This window comes from Microtus pennsylvanicus, chromosome 1, assembly GCF_037038515.1.
Source record: "Microtus pennsylvanicus isolate mMicPen1 chromosome 1, mMicPen1.hap1, whole genome shotgun sequence".
Classification (NCBI taxonomy): domain Eukaryota; kingdom Metazoa; phylum Chordata; class Mammalia; order Rodentia; family Cricetidae; genus Microtus; species Microtus pennsylvanicus.
The window spans coordinates 95,730,722-95,751,354 of NC_134579.1; the positions used below are offsets into that span (position 1 = coordinate 95,730,722).

General features: G+C 48.8%; 1 protein-coding gene and 2 pseudogenes across 6 annotated transcripts in view; 2 read left to right on the forward strand and 1 right to left on the reverse strand.

Moving 5' to 3' along the window:
• Window positions 1-947: 947 nt before the first annotated feature.
• Amz1 (archaelysin family metallopeptidase 1) overlaps window positions 948-20,633 on the reverse strand; it is a 36,407-nt gene continuing 16,721 nt past the window's right edge. For all 6 annotated transcript variants that reach the window (XM_075974334.1, XM_075974379.1, XM_075974344.1 and 3 more), the window contains 6 exons: window positions 19,560-20,076; window positions 17,277-17,444; window positions 10,517-10,645; window positions 10,013-10,182; window positions 3,696-3,872; window positions 948-2,324 (listed from right to left, as the gene is read on the reverse strand). In XM_075974334.1, the coding sequence (XP_075830449.1) occupies window positions 1,767-2,324; window positions 3,696-3,872; window positions 10,013-10,182; window positions 10,517-10,645; window positions 17,277-17,444; window positions 19,560-19,863 (1,506 nt within the window). In that variant the 5' untranslated portion in view covers window positions 19,864-20,076 and the 3' untranslated portion in view covers window positions 948-1,766. The remainder of the gene's footprint in view (window positions 2,325-3,695; window positions 3,873-10,012; window positions 10,183-10,516; window positions 10,646-17,276; window positions 17,445-19,559; window positions 20,077-20,633) is intronic.
• Window positions 3,965-5,337, forward strand: LOC142837173 (protein Spindly pseudogene; annotated as a pseudogene).
• On the forward strand, window positions 5,770-6,358 carry LOC142837184 (protein Spindly pseudogene; annotated as a pseudogene).

Sequence of the window (20,633 nt, forward strand, 5' to 3'; positions counted from 1 at the left end):
AAAAGATTGACCTCTGGCCTGAACATGCGCACGATCTTTTTCAAGACCTTTCCTGTCCTTCCCAGGAAGACTTGGGCACAGCTGCCTGTCCCTCCAAACCCTGGCTATCTCTGCCTGTTGGATCCACAGAGTGGCTCACCGTGGCACTGTTCACAGACCTCCTGCATGTGAACACATCCCAGGAATGTTCTAGCATCCCCTTCGACCTCAGCAGGATCTAAGTTTGAACTTTTAGCTTTACCCAGCTCCCCAGCTAACCCACTGCATGTCTGTGTTTTTAAGCACTTTGGAGGGTCTTCTTATCCACAAAGGTCTGTGTCCTAGGGACAGTATTCCAGGACAACAGCCCCTCCCTGCTCATGCCCGGGCCATGAGGTGAAACTTGACTACATAGAGAGAGACCAGCTTGGGCTACTGAGACCTTATCCCAAAAAGGGGGAAAAAAAACACACACACACACACAAAACATGAGGGGTGGGGTAGTGATAGGAGACAGAGCTCAGCAGGAAGGGATCAGTGGGAATGTTTCCTTAAAGGGTAGACAGTTCAATGGCCCCCTTCTGCTTTGCTTCCTGGCCTCTGTAAGGTGAGCATCTCTCCACACGCTCTCCCCCACTGTGATGTTCTATGTCACCACAGCCTAAAAGCCACAGAGCCAACCCATCTCAGATGTGACCTCGGGAACTGTGGACCCTAACAAACCTTCCCTCTTTTAGAGATCCAACACAGCCACTCACCTACAAGATGCACATGCTCCCCTTGACTCGCCAAGACCCCTATGCTCCTCCCTCCCTGGACAATGGGGACAGTGAGACTGGCATTGTTAGCCAGCTGGGACACTGGAGAACAATGAAGTGTGTGTGTGTGTGTGTGTGTGTGTGTGTGTGTGTGTGTGTGTCAGAGCTTCAACAATACAAGACACAGAAACAAAGGAGAAAAACACAGCTGTGGATGAATAATTTTAACACCGTTCTTCCATCAGGAGTTTATGGACTGCGACAGGAAAAATGCCATCAAAGACAGAAGGGCAAGCCCCCACCACCACACTGGCCTAACTGGTAGCAACAGTACAAGCAGCAGCCTCAGGGTTGGAGAAAGGATCTCTCTGCCTTCCATATCCAACCCCATGAACCTGTTCATAGTCACCCCATCACACCACTTCTGTCCGGAGAAATGGTCAACCTGACAGGGCACAGATTTCTCCAGGAGCTCCACAAAGAGCTGAGCCAGCCTTGAGGAGCAGAAAGCACCCCATGTGAGTGACATGAGGCTGCCAAGACACAGTGCTGGAGAGATAGAGGGCTCAGACATTAAAGGTGTGCACTGTACTTGCAGAGGGCCTGAGTTCAATTCAAGCTCCCACATAGGCTCACAACTTCCTGTAATGGCAACCAGGGATTCTGGCGCCCTCTTCTGGCCTCTGAGGGCAGCTGCACTCGTGCACAGACACACAGTGACAAAAACACACATAGCTATGAAATCCATGCTCCAGGGTAGTCCAGAGCTCCAGCTATGATTAATTTGACAGACCAAAGCCCCCTCCTGTAGGTAGGAAGCAAGCCTCTCGGCCATAGCTGTAGGCCCCATAACATGGGGACCCTGTGGTCAAGCACCCAAGAAGCATTTCCTCAGCTTCTGGGGACATTTCTTTTAATCCTAAAGATACCAGAGTACCCTCAGTCACTGGGCAGGCATGGTTGGTTGGTATCTTCAGGAAAAAATCCCAGGAGCTGACTTCACTGTTTCAGATGGTCCCTCTCGCTGCATTAATTCTCCGCCCCCCAGCGGCAGTGGGAAGAACTGGCCTTGGCAAGTCTTCGAGAGCTCAGCCGCCGCCTCAGGGAAAAGAACTTGTCCCCCAGGACCCTGCGCAGCCCCACATTATCCTTGGCACAGGGCAGGTGCTGCCTGGTGACGGGGAGCTGCCCTGTGAACATCTCCCACCGGCCTAGGGCGTCCACAGCTGCATCGACCTGCACCAACTCCTCTTCAGCCACTTCCCTCTCCAGGGCCTGGATGCATGCCTCCAGCCACCGTCCATACTCCTCAATGGCCTCCACGGGGCCCCCGAGTTTCAGCAACACTTCTGAGGCCACCAGAGAGCTCAGCCCATCCTCAGACCCTGGTTCAGGCCCATCGGGGAAGGCATGACTCCACGCGTCAGGGGTGACAGGCTCAGATGGGCTGGTCACAGGCTCTGTGTCACTCTCACAGCCCACGCCTGAGTCAGCACTGAAGGGCAGGGTTTCCTCTGACACAGATGGTTCCCCAGTCTCTTGTCCAGACCACATCTCCGCTGTCACTCGGGTCCAAGTCTGGAGTCTCTGTGGGTAGAGACATAAACTGAGGTTGCTGGTTAGCCAGGGAGCTGCAAGGAATCATCCCAGGGCCAACAGGAGGCTGGAGCCACAAGGGCCCTTGAGCTGGGCCTATCTGACGACTGGAGTCCAGCCCGCAGCCACGCTGGACCTCCCCAGCTCCCAGAATGCACCTTTCACAGGCACTCAGAAAGCTAGCGGCGAACCAACCATTGCTCAGGGATAAATTACATGAAGATTATAGTCAATCTGAACTTTGTGTGTCTGTGCAAGTGTTTCTGTGTTTATGTGTGTGCGCAGATGTGCGGGGGGGGGCACACACGTGCATGTGGAGGCCAGAGGTCAGCACCAAGCACCCTCTTTTGGCACCTTGTGATTTGAGACAGGCTCTCACTGTACCTAGAGCTCTCCACGGTTAGACAGGCTAGGCCGCGAGCTTCAGGGGCCCACCGTCTCTGCCTCCCCAGCACTAGGGTTGCTAATGCATGCCACCACACCCAACTTTTTTGGTGAGGGAGGGAAGGTTCCAAGATGAGCTTCCTCTGTGTAGCTCTAGCTGTTCTGGAACTCACTTTGTAGACCAGGCTGGCCTCAAGCTCACAGAGATTCATCTGCCTCAGCCTCCTGAGTGCTGGCATTAAAGACATGCACCATCACACCCAAACTAAGTCAATCTTTATAAAAATTAAAAAAGAGAAAAACTTGAGGGGAGGGAGGCTTCCCACACCTTCCCACACCGAGTAAGCTGAGCCTAGGTGCTGAATACAGCCAGTTATTACACAGACAGAAATATCTCCTCCCTGCACTGAAAACTTTACCTTGATTTTAACCAAAGGTAGACTTTAAAAAAAAAAAAGCCGCCTTTGATCTCGGAACCCTGAGCCAAGTGTCCTAGTTTGCAAACAAGCCTTTTCACAGGGATGGGAGGGGGGAGGCTTATAGCAATATTACATGCTGACAGCAGAGGGCAGCATCCCCACACCAGCTCAGCCAAAAAGGCATCTTTGGCTTGGCTGCCCTTCTGGACACCAGCTTGGTGCGCTTCCCCTTTCTCCCAGGGGCTGCACTGCGTCTGGGTACAGGATCCCCAGTGTCCACCAAGGATCAAGGAAGGGGAAAGAGGACATGGGGAAGATGTGGGGAAGAGGGCTCTCATCTGAGCTCTGTAAGTACAGAGCTTCTTGGGGGACCATCTGCACTTGCCCTCCTCCACCCACTGCAGCCTGATGTCACTGACACCAGCTGTCATCTGCCAGCAAGACCCACAGCCCCCTGCCTGGGAGTGATGGTGCATCCATGTCCCCCAAACACATCCAGGTTTTGCACCCTGCCCTGTCCCACTGCCTCTGGGTGACCGCCCTCGCCCTACACACTCACCTTGTACCTCTCCAGGAGCCTGAAGCCCAGGAGGTGTTGCAGTTTCCGCAGGCAGATGGGACAGAGGTCTAGGGGACGCCTTATGGCCTCATCCAGGCTAAGTGCCCCTTGCAGGAGGCAGCGGAGCCAACGACAGCTCCCTAGGCCCAGGAGGTGGCACAGCTCATGGCAGGTAACCTGAGGGGAAATGACACCACGACCTTGCCTCACAGTCTCAGCACCCTGTAACCCCCACCCAGGGACCCCTGAGCCAGCTTGACCACCCCTAGATGTCCAACACCTTGGGTAATGAAGATTCCCTGGGCAGGATGCCCATTGCCCTCGCAGCATCCTCCTTAGTGGCTCTAAGAAGCACACAGCTTGAGGAGGCTTTGAAGCCGGCCAGCCCAGGGACAAGCTCAGGGACCAGCCCAGGACCCTGTAGGTTCCTGGCTGTGTGGCCTTGAACACTCGGGCGGTCTTGCAACCTTGATTTACTCACTCTGGAAAGTGAGGGACTGTTGTGGAATATTATTTTAAGATGTTTTACATTTGTCTATGCTGTGGAACATTTGTCTTAAGGATGCAAAGATGTGTTGCGTTCTTTTATGTTGTGTTTGTTTAACTCTGTGGAAGCCGTGTTACTTTGTCTGATTGGCCCAGTAAAGAGCTGAACAGCTGGGCAGAGCGACAGCTTTGAAACAAGCCCGGAGTGAAACGGAGCAAGGGAAAGCTGCACGGTACAGCTTGCAGCTCTAGGAGCGGCAAACTGGACGGTGGAATCGACTGGATAAATGTCATGAAGAAATGATGAGCACGACGGAGAGTTATCACCAAGAGAAGCATGCCCGTCACAGAGAAGCTGAACTCAAGAGTCGGGTGTTAGAATGTGAAGCACGGAAAGTCCAGCAGAAAATGCCGCTGGAGCAGTAAGAAACACAACGGCACGGAAGCCACAGGCAGGAAGTCAGTGACCTGTAAAGTAACTTAGAAAAACTGAAAGTGGAATTAGATGAAGCCAGGTTAAGCGAGAAGTTGCTGAAGCAGAAGCTGGACCATCAGGAGGAAGTTCTCGCTCACAAATAAATTAGAAGAGCTCCAGCTAATGACTGAGCGGCGCATGCTCAGTAGCATGTCCTCGGAGGCGTTGGCTCTTCGGACTGAGCTAACTGAAAAGGAAGGAGTGAAGACGGCTCCCAAGGAAGGGGCGAACAAAATGGGCGTTGGTGGCGCACGCCTTTAACCCTAGCACTCAGAGGAGGCAGAGGCAGGCGGATCTCTGTGAATTCGAGACCAGCATGGTCTAAAAGCAAGTTCCAGGGCAGTTTCCAAAGCTACAACAGAGAAACCCTATCTCGAAAAAACGTGTGTGTGTGTGTGTGTGTGTGTGTGTGTGTGTGTGTGTGTGTGTGTAAGAACTGCAGTACACACAAGAGGAACTAGAATGTTTTGATGCTTCCTTAATGTCCCAGGTAGACCGGCTTTAAGAAAAAGGAGCGAGAGAAGGAAGCGGGGTCCTCCCATAGCCTCAGAGAAAGCTCACAGAGAAACTCAAGATCTTCAGGAGCAGCTGGGCCGCACACTTCAGCTCAGCTCAGCAAAAGTCAAATATCAGTCACTGAAGTAGCCAAATACATTCACCAGAGAGCAGAAGGACAAATGAAGTTCCAAGCCTGATGTGGGAGTGTCATATATCAATCTGTTGATTTCATTGGTTAAGCAATAAAGAAACTGCTTGGCCCTCATAGGTTAAAACATAGGTGGAAGGAGTAAACAGAACAGAATGCTGGGAGGAAGAGGAAGTGAGCTCAGACTCGACAGCTCTCCTCTCGGGGGCAGACGCCTCTGAGAGACACCATGCTCCTCCGGCTCCTGGGCACGTAGGCTAGAATCTTCCCGGTAAGCGCACCTAGCTGTGCTACATAGAATATTAGACATGGGCTAGTCCAGGTGCGAGAGTTAGCCTAGAAGAGGCTAGATAGAAATGGGCCAAGCAGTGTTTAAATGAATACAGTTTGTGTGTTGTTATTTCGGGCATAAGCTAGCCAGTGGCAGGAGCTGGGTGGCAGAATGCAGCCCCACAGCTCCCACTACACAAGCCTTCCCGCTTCTGAGGATGAGGGGATCGCAAACCGAATCTGAGCAGCAGGAACGGCTGTTTGCCATGTTGGAACAGAACGATGAAATAATAAAACACCTTTACGTGAAATCAGCAATCTGGAGAAATCTCAGAATTTACATGGAAGTACAGAATCGAAGCCTTCCACGTCTGCCCACCCTTGTGCTGGAGAAGACAGCACCTATTATATTTAATTCAGTTAAAGCTTGATAAATGAGAAACGAAGGCCCAAAGGGCGCACTGCCCATACAGAGTTATTGTTTGAGAGCCAGGGGGCCCTAGGTACTGGGCAGAAACAGTTCGCAAATGAAAGACGCCTACGGCTTTCAGGAAGTGCGATATGAAACTGAGAGCTAAATTAGATGAATTAAAGCCGAAGTCGAAGAGAAAATTGAAATACCTGTATTCAAAAAGAGGCGTGAGGCGCTGCCGCTGGATATATCCACGCCAGAAGAAACACTCGCTGCCAACGCCATCGGGGAAGAAGCTTCAAGACTGCCCCTTCAGGGAAAGGAGAAAGAGCCCTGCCTGGCATGGTAACACTACAGTGGGGACAGCCAGTCTCTCTCCCTGCAGGAGCCCGCATCTGGCTGTGTTACTGTGCCTGTCTAAAACACCCGATCAATACAGCGCTGGACAGTCAAGAGCGCAGGAAAGGGTGGGTGGGGCTGGCAGGCAGAGAGAATACATAGGAGGAGGAGCAAGATCAAGGAGAGGAGGACAACCACCCAGGCACCCAGCCACTGAGGAAGAAGAAAGAACAGAAAAAAAGCCCAGAGGCAAAATGCAAATGGCATAATTGAAGAAAAGCTGGCTAGAAATAAGCCAAGCTAAGGCTGGGCATTTATAAGAAAGAATTACTTTGTGAGTGATTTATATGAGAGCTGAGTGGTGGACCTCCAAAAGAGTAAAAGAATTTAAAAAAAATAAAATAACATTTTGGCTTACAACATAAGGCTCAAATTTCACGGCTCTTTTTAAAGTTCCTGCCTTGCCAGGCGGTAGTGGCACATGCCTTTAATCCTAGCATTCGGGAGGCAAAGGCAGGTGGATCTCTTTGAGTTTGAAGCCAGCTTGGTCTACAAAGTGAGTTCTAGGACAGCCAGAGAAACCCTATCTTGGGGAAAAAAAAAAAAACAAAGCCGCCGGGCAGTGGTGGCGCACGCCTTTAATCCCAGCACTCGGGAGGCAGAGGCAGGCGGATCTCTGTGAGTTCGAGACCAGCCTGGTCTACAGAGCTAGTTCCAGGACAGGCTCCAAAGCCACAGAGAAACCCTGTCTCGAAAAACCAAAAAAACAAACAAACAAACAAACAAAGCCACAGCAGGCAAGCATCAAGTTCCTCCAGCTAGGAAGGTTGACGGCAGCTCCAGAAACACAGCTCGCACTGGGCACAAGCTTAATGCTTGACTTTCAGGACCAGAGAAGCAGGAGAAGCCAGCGGAGGTCCACACCGCTGATCAGTTTAAAGGCTCAGGAGGTGAAAGGCTAAATGATGTGTAATGAAAGAGGCTCAGACTGAAAACCCTGACAACAGGTCCCAGCGTGTCTTACAATCTGCGTGGGCTTAAGAAAAGAAAATGGGTATAGACAGCCATAGAATAAAAATAATAAAGTCTTTAAAGAGACAGACAAAGAGAAAAGCCACATAAAGATGTATGCTCTTGTATGGACTTGGAATTTTTTGATTGCTGATAAGCACAGGCCAGCTGCTAAGAGACATGGGATTGAAAGGAACTTTTCTCTTTTTTTTAATATTTATTTATTTATTATGTATACAATATTCTGTCTGTGTGTATGTCTGCAGGCCAGAAGAGGGCACCAGACCTCATTCCAGACGGTTGTGAGCCACCATGTGGTTGCCGGGAATTGAACTCAGGACCTCTGGAAGAGCAGGCAATGCTCTTAACCACTGAGCCATCTCTCCAGCCCCTGAAAGGAACTTTTGAAATAAACCAGCCTACATATTTTAGGAATGCCTTAACTTTAAAATGAAAGTCAAAAATGTATTTGTCAAATGGAAATAAAAAAATGATTGGAAGAGAGGTTTGGCTTTTGTTTCCATAGGAAATAGGGTGCTGTAGATTCCTTCCAGGTTAATATGGCTTTGTCAGGGAAGACCTCCTGAATCTTGACAGATGACATATATCAACAAAGGTTACTACTGGTCATCCCAGGACTTGGCCAGTATCTCAGATTTTCTCATAAGCCCTAAAGATGCCTTCCACCCGCAGACAACAGGAAGCAGTTTGGTGAACACAACACCCAGATTCCCAAAAGGGGTATGGGAGGCTTTTGGTTATTTGGTGGGTTATGGATGTTTATCATTTAGGGAAATATAGTATATTGATGCAAATTTAAAGTTATTTTTGTTACACTGTATGTATGTTCCTACTCTTGTTTAAATTATTGTACCTATGCAGTTCTCTTAAAACTATAAAGTTTTAGTTTTTGAAAGCTATTATAAACTATTTGGAATAATCAAGAATGACAGGTTAGCAGTTATTTATAACAATCAACTTTGTAGATATGTTAGGTGTGTTTTCTAGATCTTACAGATATATTTTAGATAAATAAATGGTCTTCAAACACTTCAAAGACATATAGAATATGACATTTAAAATGTTTTGTTAACTTAGGGCTATTCATGACGAGACACATCTGCTCCTGGCAGCACCAATTTACTATATTTTTTAAAAAGATTTATTTATTTATGTATACAGCGTTCTGTCTGCCTCTTTGCCTACAGACCAGAAGAGGGCACCAGATCTCATTACAGATGGTTGTGAGCCACTATATGGTTGCTGGGAATTGAACTCTGGACCTCTGAAAAAACAGCCAGTGCTCCTAACCGCTGAGCCATTTCTCCAGCCCCAACAAAATTACTTTATAAAAGGACGATGGGCATCAAAGAAACTCCAGAAGAGTTTGCTTTCACTGTGGCAAGATTAGCCATTTGGGCAAGAAACTGATTTTTGGCTTGACTGCTTGACTGTATGCTGTGCAGACTGGACACGCACAACCCACAGGAAAGTAACTGCTGAACTTTGCCAAAAACAAGGCAGGAGAGTCCTTCACATTTCCAGCTTCACTGAAAAGTCTGTCAGGTACTCTAGGCCTGTAGGCTGAAGACAGATGCCTCAGTGTTGCAGAGGAACTCTGGGTGACTGTCAGATGTCTCTGTCGTTTCTAAAGTCTTGGAAGCTGCTTGCAATGCACTTCCTGTTTACTCAGGTAATATTTATATTCTCCTGGGGCCTTGGATGGAGTTGAAGACTAGACAGTTATAGTTGCAGTTTTCTTTAATTATGAAAGAAAGTAAATTAGGTATAAAACTTGGGAGTCAGTTAGATGGTGGTGGCGCATACCTTTAATGCCAGCTCTTGGGAAGCAGAGGCAGGTCTGTGAGTTCAAGGCCAGCCTGGTCTACAAGCGCTAGTTCAAGGACAGGCTCCAAAGCTAAAGAGAAACACTGTCTCAAAAAAACAAACAAACAAAAACAAAAAACTTTGGAGTCACTAAGATGGGATGGATAGTGGAGTGTTTTCTCTGAATTTGCTAAATGCAAATGGACCAAATATTGTAAATTCTTGATAACTATTTTTATTGAATATAAAAACATATATTTTACTATGTTAAAGTCAAAACCTTTAATTTTTGTTCAGAGAAAAAAGGGGAAATATCGTGGAATATTATTTTAATGTGTTACTTTTTTCTGCTGCTTTGTTAACAATGCAAAGACATATTACATATGTTTCATTAAATAAAATTAACCTGGGGTCAGGAGGCTGAGTCAGCAACTAGCTGGCAGGAAGTGGTAGGGAGGAACCATATGTATATCTGTGGTTCTAAAGTGGGGGCTGAACAGAAGGATGCCTGGCTTTTGGGAGACATGAACAAGAAGAAGAGGTTAGCTGCTTGCTGTTTAGCCTCTCTGAGCGAGCAGAATTTCACCTCAACCTCTGGATTCTGAGTTCTGTAGAGGGATAGAGATCTAGACAAAGTTCCCTTTAGTAGTCATGTGATAGACCCGAATTCCCACCTGGCTGGCTGGCTGCTGGTACTGTGGGGTTGAAGACAGCATTTGCTTAAGGGGCAGCTGCTGTATTTAATGAACAACGACAGGGGCCATCCTCCTTTTAGCACTGACTGTGCCGGGGCTCGTGTCTCTGATCCGCCCTCTCCCACGTCCCATGCCGCCCCCCAACCCCGTGCTCACCTTACAGCACTGAACCATGCCCAGAGCACTGAAGCATATGGTCCGGCCTCCCTCGTGTGGCAGTGTCTCAGGGCCATCTGCAGCTGCCTCCAGCAGAGCTGGGTCAGGAACACTGGGCCCGGCCTGCAGAAACTCCCCATAGAATCGAGCGAAGCTGCACACACCCACTTCTGGGGAGAGGCCGAAAGAAGAAACAGCCATGACTCAAGGGACCCAGGGCAGAACCATCCCAGCATTCCCTGAAGCCAGGACAGCTTGACAAGAAACTCATCCTCCAGTCCTGCCCTGTGCAGTCAACTCTGGGGACCAGCCCCTCGCCCAGGCCCAGTGAGAACATAGCCTTGAGTTGGTGCACACACACCACCCTGAGGGGGTGGAAACATGTTCACCATGCCCGGCACTGGTTCACCATGCCCGGCACTGGTACACCATGCCCAGCACTGGAGCACCTTGGGACCACACCACTCTGCCTCCTGAGTAACAGTTGCTAAGGCCTCCACTCACCATGGCCCGGAAGGAACCTGCCAAAGGTGAAGGTCCAGGCATCATGGGGGTACAAGTCAGCCAGCGTGAGACCCAACACGCACAGTGCGTCCCCTGGCTTGTTGTTCTTCAAGAAGGACAGGATGCCATCTGCAGGAAGAAGGCAGGGGTCAGGGTGGGCAGAAGAACCTCCCATCTGTCTCTTGGTCTGGGACCAACCCTCTCAAAGCTGGATATTGACAAGCTACATCCTGGGGAGACCCAGAACCCAGACCAGAGATATGACAGCTGAGAACCATGGGCCCAACCTGAAAGACAGGCCAGGGATCCCCAATGCCAGTCACTTCCTGGGTCCCTGTCTCCTGGGTCATAAGAGTTGATGTGGACAGAGTCCCTGTGGAGAGGCTGAAAGGACAGTGGAGCTGGGGACATGGCCCAGTAACGTGATTTCCTCATCTCAGTAAAGTGCTTGTCACACAAACATGAGAGCCTGAGTCTGATCCCCAGAACCCATGTAAGAAGTCCCAGTGACTTGTTGTGATCCCAGCACTGGGGAGGCAGAGACAGGTGGGTCCCTGGGGTTCACTGGTCAGCCAGCCTGGCCAGATCAGTGCGTCCCATGGCAGTGAGGGACCTGTCTCAAAAAAAAAAAAAAAAAAAAAAAAACACAGGTTTTCAGTAAGTGAAGACCTAACCAAGACTGACCTCTCTCTGTTCTACACACACACACGCATGCACGCACTTACAGACACACACACACACAGGAAACAAGAACCCAGCAGGGAACAGGCAGCTGAACAGTTACCCCAAAAAGCCCACATCCAGGTCCCTAGGCCCTTGGAACAAGTTACCTAAAACAGCAAGAGTGACCTGAGGTTGTAATTACAGTGTTAGGAGGACAATGGCTCTGCATTGGCCAGAGAGTCCAAGTCAGAGCAAGGTGTCTGAGCCACCGAGGGCAGCAGGAGGGAGACCCAGGAGGCCAGTGAGGCCCAGAAAAGTCAAGAGAGTGACGGCAAAGGGGGAGGGGAACAGACACTAGACAGAGAAGAGCTGCCCCAGTAAGTCTGCTGTGGATGGGCAGAGAAGTCGATGGGGCTGGGAGCCATTGCTAAAGAGGCATATAGGGGAGCCCCTCAACAGCCTTTACGCAGGAGGCAAGCAGACCTCTGTGAGCCAGGCCAGCCAGGGCTACCATGTTTCAAAGTTACCATAGTGAGACCATGTTTCAAAGCTAAATTAAATAAGGTCTCAAAGCTATTAAAAAGAAGTAAACTGATTTTGACAGAATATTTGATGTAACTAAAACTATCTTACAAATATTTTTTCAGTGTCTTTTGGGCCCTGCATGTGCTACATAAATACTCTACCACTGAACCACATCCCAGCCCCTCACTGGGGGATTCTAGGCAGGTGCTCTACCACTGAACCACATCCCAGCCCCTCACTGGGGGATTCTAGGCAGGTGCTCTACCACTGAACCACATCCCAGCCCCTCACTGGGGGATTCTAGCCAGGGGCTCTACCACTGAGCCACACCCCAGCCCCTCACTGGGGGATTCTAGGCAGGGGCTCTACCACTGAGCCACACCCAAGCCCCTCACTGGGGGATTCTAGGCAGATGCTCTACCACTGAGCCACACCCCAGCCCCTCACTGGGGGATTCTAGGTAGATGCTCTACCACTGAGCCACACCCCAGCCCCTCACTGGGGGATTCTAGGCAGATGCTCTACCACTGAGCCACACCCCATCCCCTCACTGGGGGATTCTAGGCAGGGGCTCTACCACTGAGCCACACCCCAACCCCTCACTGGGGGATTCTGGGCAGGAACTCTACCACTGAGTCACACCCCAGCCCTCTTTTTACTTATTTAAAAGAGGTTCTTAGTATGTAGCCTAAGCTGCTCTAAACTCACTCTGTAGCCCAGGCAAACCTAAAACTTTAAATCCTCCTGCCATAGCCCTCCACTATGCCCTCAGCTGACCTCAATGAACTTTTCCTGAGCCTAACACCCGCTAAGAAAGCAGGGCCAAGAGAAGCCCAGCCCACAGTGCAGTGAATCTGGGCTGCTCGTTAGGCAGGAAACAGACCCCAGAGATGCTGTTCTCTGTCTGCTGCCATTAGGTTCCACACCCAGCACAGGATGCAGACTGCCCCCAAGGGTCACAGAACAGCCCAGAAAAGAATTATGTCTTTGTCATACATGGGCAGGCAGGGTGAAGGAAACTATCCCAGGACATAGATGCTCCCAGCAATGCTTTCCAAAAAAAAGTGTCCAACTGCCAATCAAAGCTTGTAAGTCTCCGGGCACTGCCGTGTGCACCTTTAATCTCAGCATTCAAGAAGTTGAGGCAGGAGGATCACAAGGTGAAAGCCAGCCTGGGCTAGTGAACTGTCTTTAAAATCCACAAAGGTGTGGGGAGGGGTGGAGGACTGATTCAGTCCCAGCACCTCGTGGAGTCTCACAGCGTCCTGTAACTCCGCTTCCAGGGGATATGATGCCCCCTGGCCTCTGGCACCTGCATGCATGTGATCCACATAAACTCACAGAAGCATAGACATATGCACATATGTAAAAATTATTATTCCTAAAAGCACTTTAAAAAGCACTGGCTGGGTTGGAGAGATTGCTCAGTGGTTAAGAGCTCTGGCTGCTCTTCCAAAGGTCCTGAGTTCAATTCCCAGCAACCACATGGTGACTCACAACCATCTGTAATGAGATTTGATGTCCTCTTCTGGCCTGCAGGGATACATGCAGGCAGAGCTCTGTATGATGGGGGAGAGTCTTCTGGCTTGTGTTAATTTCATTGGTTAAATAAAGAGACTGCCTTGGCCCTTTAATAGGACATAAAATTAGGTAGGCGGAGTAAACAGAACAGAATGCTGGGAGAAAAAAGCTTAGTCAAGGAGTCGCCATGGTTCTCCCACTCCAGACAGATGCAGGTTAAGATCTTTCCTGGTAAGCACACCTCATGGTGCTACATAGATTATTAAAAATGGGTTAAGAGGCTAAAACTAATGGGCCAGGCAATGTTTAAAAGAATACAGTTTCCATGTAATTATTTCAGGTAAAGCTAGCCGTGTGGGCGGGGTACCTGGGATGCAGCCCCGCCGCTCCTATTACAACAGAGTGGCGCCCAACGTGCTAATGAACTCCACGCAAAACCTGAGAGACCTTAATTTTAATCAGAGAAAAAAACAGTTTAACACAGCTTTTGACTGTTAGTTGGTGGCGTTCTGTAGAGAGATTTCCTGATTCGGCATCAGCAGCAGAAAAAACGCTGTGTCATTTTAAAGCGCAGCTTCCTGGGGCTGTGCTGCCAGCGTGAACTCTGGCTTTAAAGCACTTCAATGGATTTTATGGGACTGGATGTTTGTGTTCCCACTTGGGATCGGAAGGAGAGTGCTCTGAGACCGTGCCGATGGCTCAGTGCTCCCCGCCTGCACCTGGGCAGACTGCAGAATCAGGCTTAGACAGGCGGAAGAGCACGGCGTTTTCCTGCTGCCATACAGAGACATGTTTTCAGACTGCGCAGTGCTCTGCCTGTCAGATTTGGCTGTAACTTGGATGAAAAGAGTTTCTGTGCCTCAGTCTCAAATTAAACTGCTGACTGCGGCACCAATGTGGCCTTGCTGTGTGCCTGGAACTGTGGCTCAGGGGCACCAAAAGGATCTGAGGCAGTAGCGGCTGCTCCGTGCTGAACTGTGCTGACCTCAGGCAGGAACTGCCATAATTACCATAATAATAGCGCAGTTAAGGTTTAGACTTGGCAGGAAACAGGCAGTACCTTATTACCTGTAAATGGTGCAACTTAAGTTTTTAAGAACTGCTTAACATTTTAAGAAATGCTCCTGGATAGTAAAAAATGTTACAGATTCACAATAAAACAGATTCAGACATAAAAGACCACACTGTTGGATGAATGTACGTAGGCTCGGGAGAGAGAAAAAAATATAGAGAGAATAAAGTTAATGGTTTTAAAAAAAGGGTAAAGTCTTTAAAGAGACAGAGTACAGATAGTTATAGATTAAAAGAAATAAAGAAAAATAAGCCACGTAAAAATGGAAAATTCACAGAGAGTCTGGATTATGTACATTGTGTTTTCTTTAAAACTTTTGACTGTGAAGGAGCTAAGTACAGAGAGACATTTCATTACATGGGCTGCCAAGCTAAACTAGAATGGATATAAGGGTATTACGATTTCAAAATTTGGGTCTAAGGATATGATGCTTTGGAGCAGGTCTTCTTTTGTTTTCACAGAGGACCAGACCCTATGGATTTCTTCTATCCCCATATGGTATGATAGACCACGACCTCCCAAAAAGTTGCTGTGAACACCCTCAAAAAATTACTTCACTCAACCGCCAACTGAGATAAACCTGGCACACAGGTTACACCCTAAATGATCTGATTAACAGCGCCCCCATTCAGCAGGAAGCAGTTTGGAGAGAAAAAACTGTGCCCATGTTCCCAAAATATTGTTTATAAATGTTCTTTTACATTTAAAGGGGGAAATGATATAGGTGAATGAAATTGAATAATTTGCATTGGTATGGATTTTAAGGTCAATTTTGTTATATGTATATGTATTTCTGATCTTGATTAAGGTATTGTGATTGTGTAGTTCATTTAAAATGTAATGTATAATTAGGAAATATAGGTTGCTAATGGATAATCATCGATGATAGTAAAGCTTGTAGTCATTTTAGTTAGATTTTCTAGATATATAGAGATATATTTCAGTTAGATAGGCATTCTTCATATCTTTCAAAGACTCCAGAATATGGCATTTTAAATGTTTTAATAACTTAGGGCTTTTTATGACAATGAGACACGTCTGCTCCTGGCAGCACCAATCTACTTCAAGAGGAAGATGGGCATCGAAGAGGCTTGTTATGGAGTTTGATAGCCATTTGGGCAAGAAACTGCTCTTGCCTGGACTGATGCATAAACTGGACACAAAGAACCCGCAGAGAGAGGACTGCTGAACTTGCCTAAAGGTGAGATGGTCTTTCGGGGTTTCTGACTCATGAAAGAGTCTGGGAGACATTCTGCAGGACACAGCAGAAAGTGACTGAACTGTCTTTGGAATTTCCTGCTTGATGAAAATGTCTGCTGGAAACTATGGGCCTGAAGGCTGAAGATGGATGCCCCAATGGTACAGAGGAACTTTGGGTGACTGTACAGGCAGCGAGATGTCTCTGTCATTTCTAGAGCTTTGGATTTCTTGTTTGCTTAGGTAATATTATATCCTTCTGGAGTCTTTGATGGAGTTGAAGAATGGTTAATTATAGTTATAGTTTTCCTTAGTTATGATAAAAGATAAAATAGATATAAATATTGTAACTGTAATTCTTGCTTGATAACTGTTTTGTTATATGTAATCTTACTATGTTAAAATGAAAGCCTTTCTTTTTTGTTTAAACAGAAAAAGGGGAAATGATGGGGGAAAATCTTCTGGCTTGTGTTAATTTCATTGGTTAAATAAAGAGACTGCCTTGGGGGGCTGGAGAGATGGCTCAGAGATTAAGAGCATTGCCTGCTCTTCCAAAAGTCCTGAGTTCAATTCCCAGCAACCACATGGTGGCTCACAACCATCTGTAATGAGGTCTGGTGCCCTCTTCTGGCCTTCAGACATACACACAGACAGAATATTGTATACAAAATAAATAAATAAATAAATATTTTTTAAAAAAGAGACTGCCTTGGCCCTTTAATAGGACATAAAATTAGGTAGGTGGAGTAAACAGAACAGAATGCTGGGAGAAAAATGCTGAGTGAAGAGTCGCCATGGTTCTCCCACTCCAGACAGATGCAGGTTAAGATCTTTCCTGGTAAGCACACCTCATGGTGCTACATAGATTATTAAAAATGGGTTAAGAGGCTAAAACTAATGGGCCAGGCAATGTTTAAAAGAATATAGTTTCCATGTAATTATTTCGGGTAAAGCTAGCCGTGCGGGCGGCCGGGTGCCGGAAAAGTAGCCCGCCGCTCATACTACAACATCTGTATACATAATAAATTTTAAAAAATTTTAAAAAAATAAAAAGCACTGGCTGCTTTGTGCCGAGGACCCTGGTTCAGTTCCCAGCACCCACCAGTGACTCATAAGCATCTGTAAGACCAGGTCCAGGGGGATCTAATGACTGCTTCTGACCTCGGCAGGTACCACACATGCACATGGTGTGCATACACATGTCCTGGCAAACACATAAAAAAAGCAACTAAATCTTTTAAAGTCTTAATTATATAAATAAGTCAGGCGTGGTCACTTGTGACTGTAATCCCAGCACTGGGGAGGCAGAGACAAGCCGATACCTGCTGCTCACTAGCCAGTCAGAAAACAAAGTAGGGATGGACAGATGGCTCAGCAGTTAGGAGCACTGGTTGCTCTTCCAAAGGTTCTGAGTTCAATTCCCAGCACCGACGTGCCAGCTCACAACTGTCTGTAACTTCCGGTCCAAGGGATCTGGCAGCCTCACACAGACATACATGCAGGCAAAATACCAATGCACACAAAGATAAAAATAAATCTTAAAAAAATAACCAAACAAAGTGGACAACTCCTGAGGAATGATATCTAAGATTGTCCTCTGGCTTACACACACATGTATCAACACACACACACACACACACACACACACACCTGCATGCACACACACACACACACACACACAAATCAAACACATTCCTTCCCTCTCCAGGGCTCCTTCCTTCCAGATGACTCTATTGCTGCACAGTGGTACCCCAGGCAGCCCCCCACACCCTTCTAGCCCACCTGTGTGGAGCTGGAACCCATCAGCGTCCTGACTGGGTCTTGAGGAGCAGTGGATGGAGGCGGCGGCCACCGAGGGCAGGCACTTGACTCGAAGGCCCAGGAAGAAAGCCTCCGCACAGCTTTGAAGGTGGTCCAGCAGGGGGCATCCCGCCAGCCCCTCACTCAGATCTAGGTGAACAGAAACACATCAGCCTGCTGTGACCTCTGGCCCAGTGAGCATCACTCATGTGAAGAAGGCCAGTTTCCTGACAGGGAAGGGATCACAGCCCTATGTGATAACACAGGGTGGGCGAAGGTATCTAAGCTGACCGAAGAGGGCAGCTGGCATAGCTAGAAGCTAACAGGTCCCAGGCCAAGAGAAAGGCAACCTGGCTAGGGCAAAGGGGCACCAGCTGACAGTGGTGTCCAGGGCATCTGGAGCTGGAGACAGCCACTGGAGGGGGGGGGGGGTAATAAGCTCACTGTATGCTACTTGAACAGGGCACAGGTCTCAGATGGAAACAAGGAGTGAGTGACTGCAGGGTCCCAACACTGTTAGAAATGCATGTTTCAGAGGCCAGGGATGTGGCTCAGAAGGTAGGATGCTGACTAAGCATGCACAAGGCTTTGGATTTCATCCCCATCACTGCACACACGGGGCAATGGTGATACACATCTGCAATCCCAGCACCCAGCACAATCAGGAGGTGGGGCAGGAGGGGCAGGAGTTTAAGGTCATAATGAGTTCAGGGCCAACCCAGACCAAAAGGGATGGAGAGATGGCTCAACAATCGAGAGCCCATACTGTTCTTGTAGAGGACCCAAGTCCAATCCCCAGCACCCATGACGGGCAGCTCACAACTGCTCATAACTTCAGCTTCAAGGGGATCAGATATCTCTGGCCTCTGAGAACACGTGTGTGCATGTACACAAATCTACACACAGACACAAATACACTTTTTAAAAAGGATGGAAAGAAAGAAGGGAGGGTGAAAGACGGGTCCTAGGTCCACCCTAGCCCTCCTACCCAGACCCAACAGATGATGTGGACAGAGGGGCTAACTCTAAAGCAAGTGTGAGCAGTCTGCAGACCGTAGGATGCTGGGAAGCAGGAACCACAGTGCAAGTGGCACTCTGGCCCAATCAGCAGGGAGGAACTGTCAGAGAACCCAGGCTGGTCACTGAGGTGCCATTCTAGGGAGCAGGACAAAGCAGGGCATGTCAATGTTCAGAAAGTCTGTGCCCTCTGTCCTCCCTTACAAAGATAATAATCACTAGTGCCCTGCATGTCCCTCTGCCAGCTTGTCCCTCCTCCCTCTCCAGCATCTGACTGAGCTTCTTTCTCAGCCCTAGTTGCTCCATTTTCTCTAGTGTCTGCCTGATAAGGAGACCTGGAGGATTATCTGAGGATCCCCAAGTTCCTTCCATGCCCTCTAGGAGATCATGAGGACAGTTGGATTTGCCTTCAAGTCCCATCTCATCCAGAATCCAGCTCTACCCCCAAGAAAGCCAGCAACTTCTCCAACCTCAGCTTTCAACCTGTGGCATGAGTAATTCTTGCCCTCAGCACCCACGGAGACCCCAAGCACCCAGCAAAGGCCCTAGGGCAGGTTAGGTTATGACCAGGTCATGGCCAGGACTGTGAGTACACCACCTAGATGACCCATACAGAATGGAGAATCCTAAAAAGGCAAGCCACTTTGCTGTGGGACAATGCTCTTGTACACTGTAGATTTGTCACTCATATTGGTTTAATAAAACACTGACTGGCCAGTAGCCAGGCAGGAAGTATAGGCAGGGCAACCAGACTAGAATTCTGGGGAGAGAAAAGGCAGAGATGCAGTCATAAGCCAGACATAGAGGAAGCAAGATGAGAATGCCTCACTGAGAAAAGGTACCAAGTCACGTGGCTTAACATAGATAAAAATTATGGGTTAATTTAAGTTGTAAGAGGTAGTGAGGAATAAGTCAGAACAATAAGCCAAACAGTTTATAATTAATATAAGCCTCCTATGGGACCAGGCAGGATAGAAACTTCTGCCTACACCACTTTGTCCCTCCTGAGTACCCAGCAGACCCCAAGCTATTGCCTTCAAGTCATTTCTGTCTGTAGCTGTTTCTTACTGGGGGATTCTAGGCTCTACCACTGAGACACACCCCAGCCCCTCACTGGGGGATTCTAGGCAGGTGCTCTACCTCTGAGCCACACCCCAGCCCCTCACTGGGGGATTCTAGGCAGGTGCTCTACCTCTGAGCCACATACCCCCTCCCAGGAGTACTAATGGCTCCAGACAGCTCTCATACCTATGGGCTGCAGGTAAATGTGTTTCCGGGCCAGGCTCTGCTTCCGGAGTTGCAGGGAAGCATGGAAGGTCTCGAAATCCTCAGGGGCCTCTGGGCGACTCAGGAGCCAGTCAAAGGCCGAGTGGATGAGCAGTGTGCTGAAGAGGGTCCGGTGAGGGTTGTAGGCCTCAGACAGGAAAAGCCTCTCCGATGGGGAGAAGGCTGAGGTGTAAAGCTGCTGCAGGGCCAGGTCGCAGGAGATCAGGGCATCCTTCAGGGCCCGGGGCCCGAAGCTGAACTCCTGGGGTGGTCTGCACTGCAGCATGGTGTGTGTGCGGCCCCTGGCCACTCCTTGAGGCTCCTTTTCTGGCCCATGAATCTCCCAGGGGACAGCCACGGTCTCTTCTAGAACCTTCCCTCGGGCTGACAGAGTAGCTGCTCAGGGCTCCCAGGAGATAGACTGGACTGAAAGACAGTGTGGCTCCGTTCTGCCTTGTGCTGGAATGTCTCAGCAAGGTGAGCAAAAGCCTGCGACACCCTGCAGAGGACACACAAGGCACCTCGGTCATTGTTCTTGATCACACATACCTGTCTCTCAGACCACAGGCGGTTTTCTGTGAACTGGCGTCAGAACGACGCTGTTTACCGCTAGGAGGTAGCATTCCCCTAGCCCTGTCAGAAGGGATGCACGCATGCGCGCTGGTGCGTGCACGACTATGGAGGCCAGAGGTTGATGTCAAGTCTATCACGCTCCACCTTACTTTTGGCAAAAGAGTCTCTCACTGACTGAACCTGTAGCTTAGAAATCAGCCAGGCTGGCGGGCTGCAGCCCACAGATATGCCAGCTCAGTTTTTCACATGGGTGTTGGGGAATCCAAACTCAGATGCCCATGCCTATGTGGCAAGTGCTCTACCCACTGAGTCAGCTCTCCGTGCCAGAACTGAGCACAGAGGCGTCCTATTTCCTGACAGAGGTCTATTTCCACAGGACCCCAACTCTGCTTTAATCCATCAGAAATGAGGGGCATGCTTATAAAGGAAGCCTCTCCCCCTCACGGCTAGGAGGGCTCCTTCAGAAAAGCCAGAGGCTGTCCC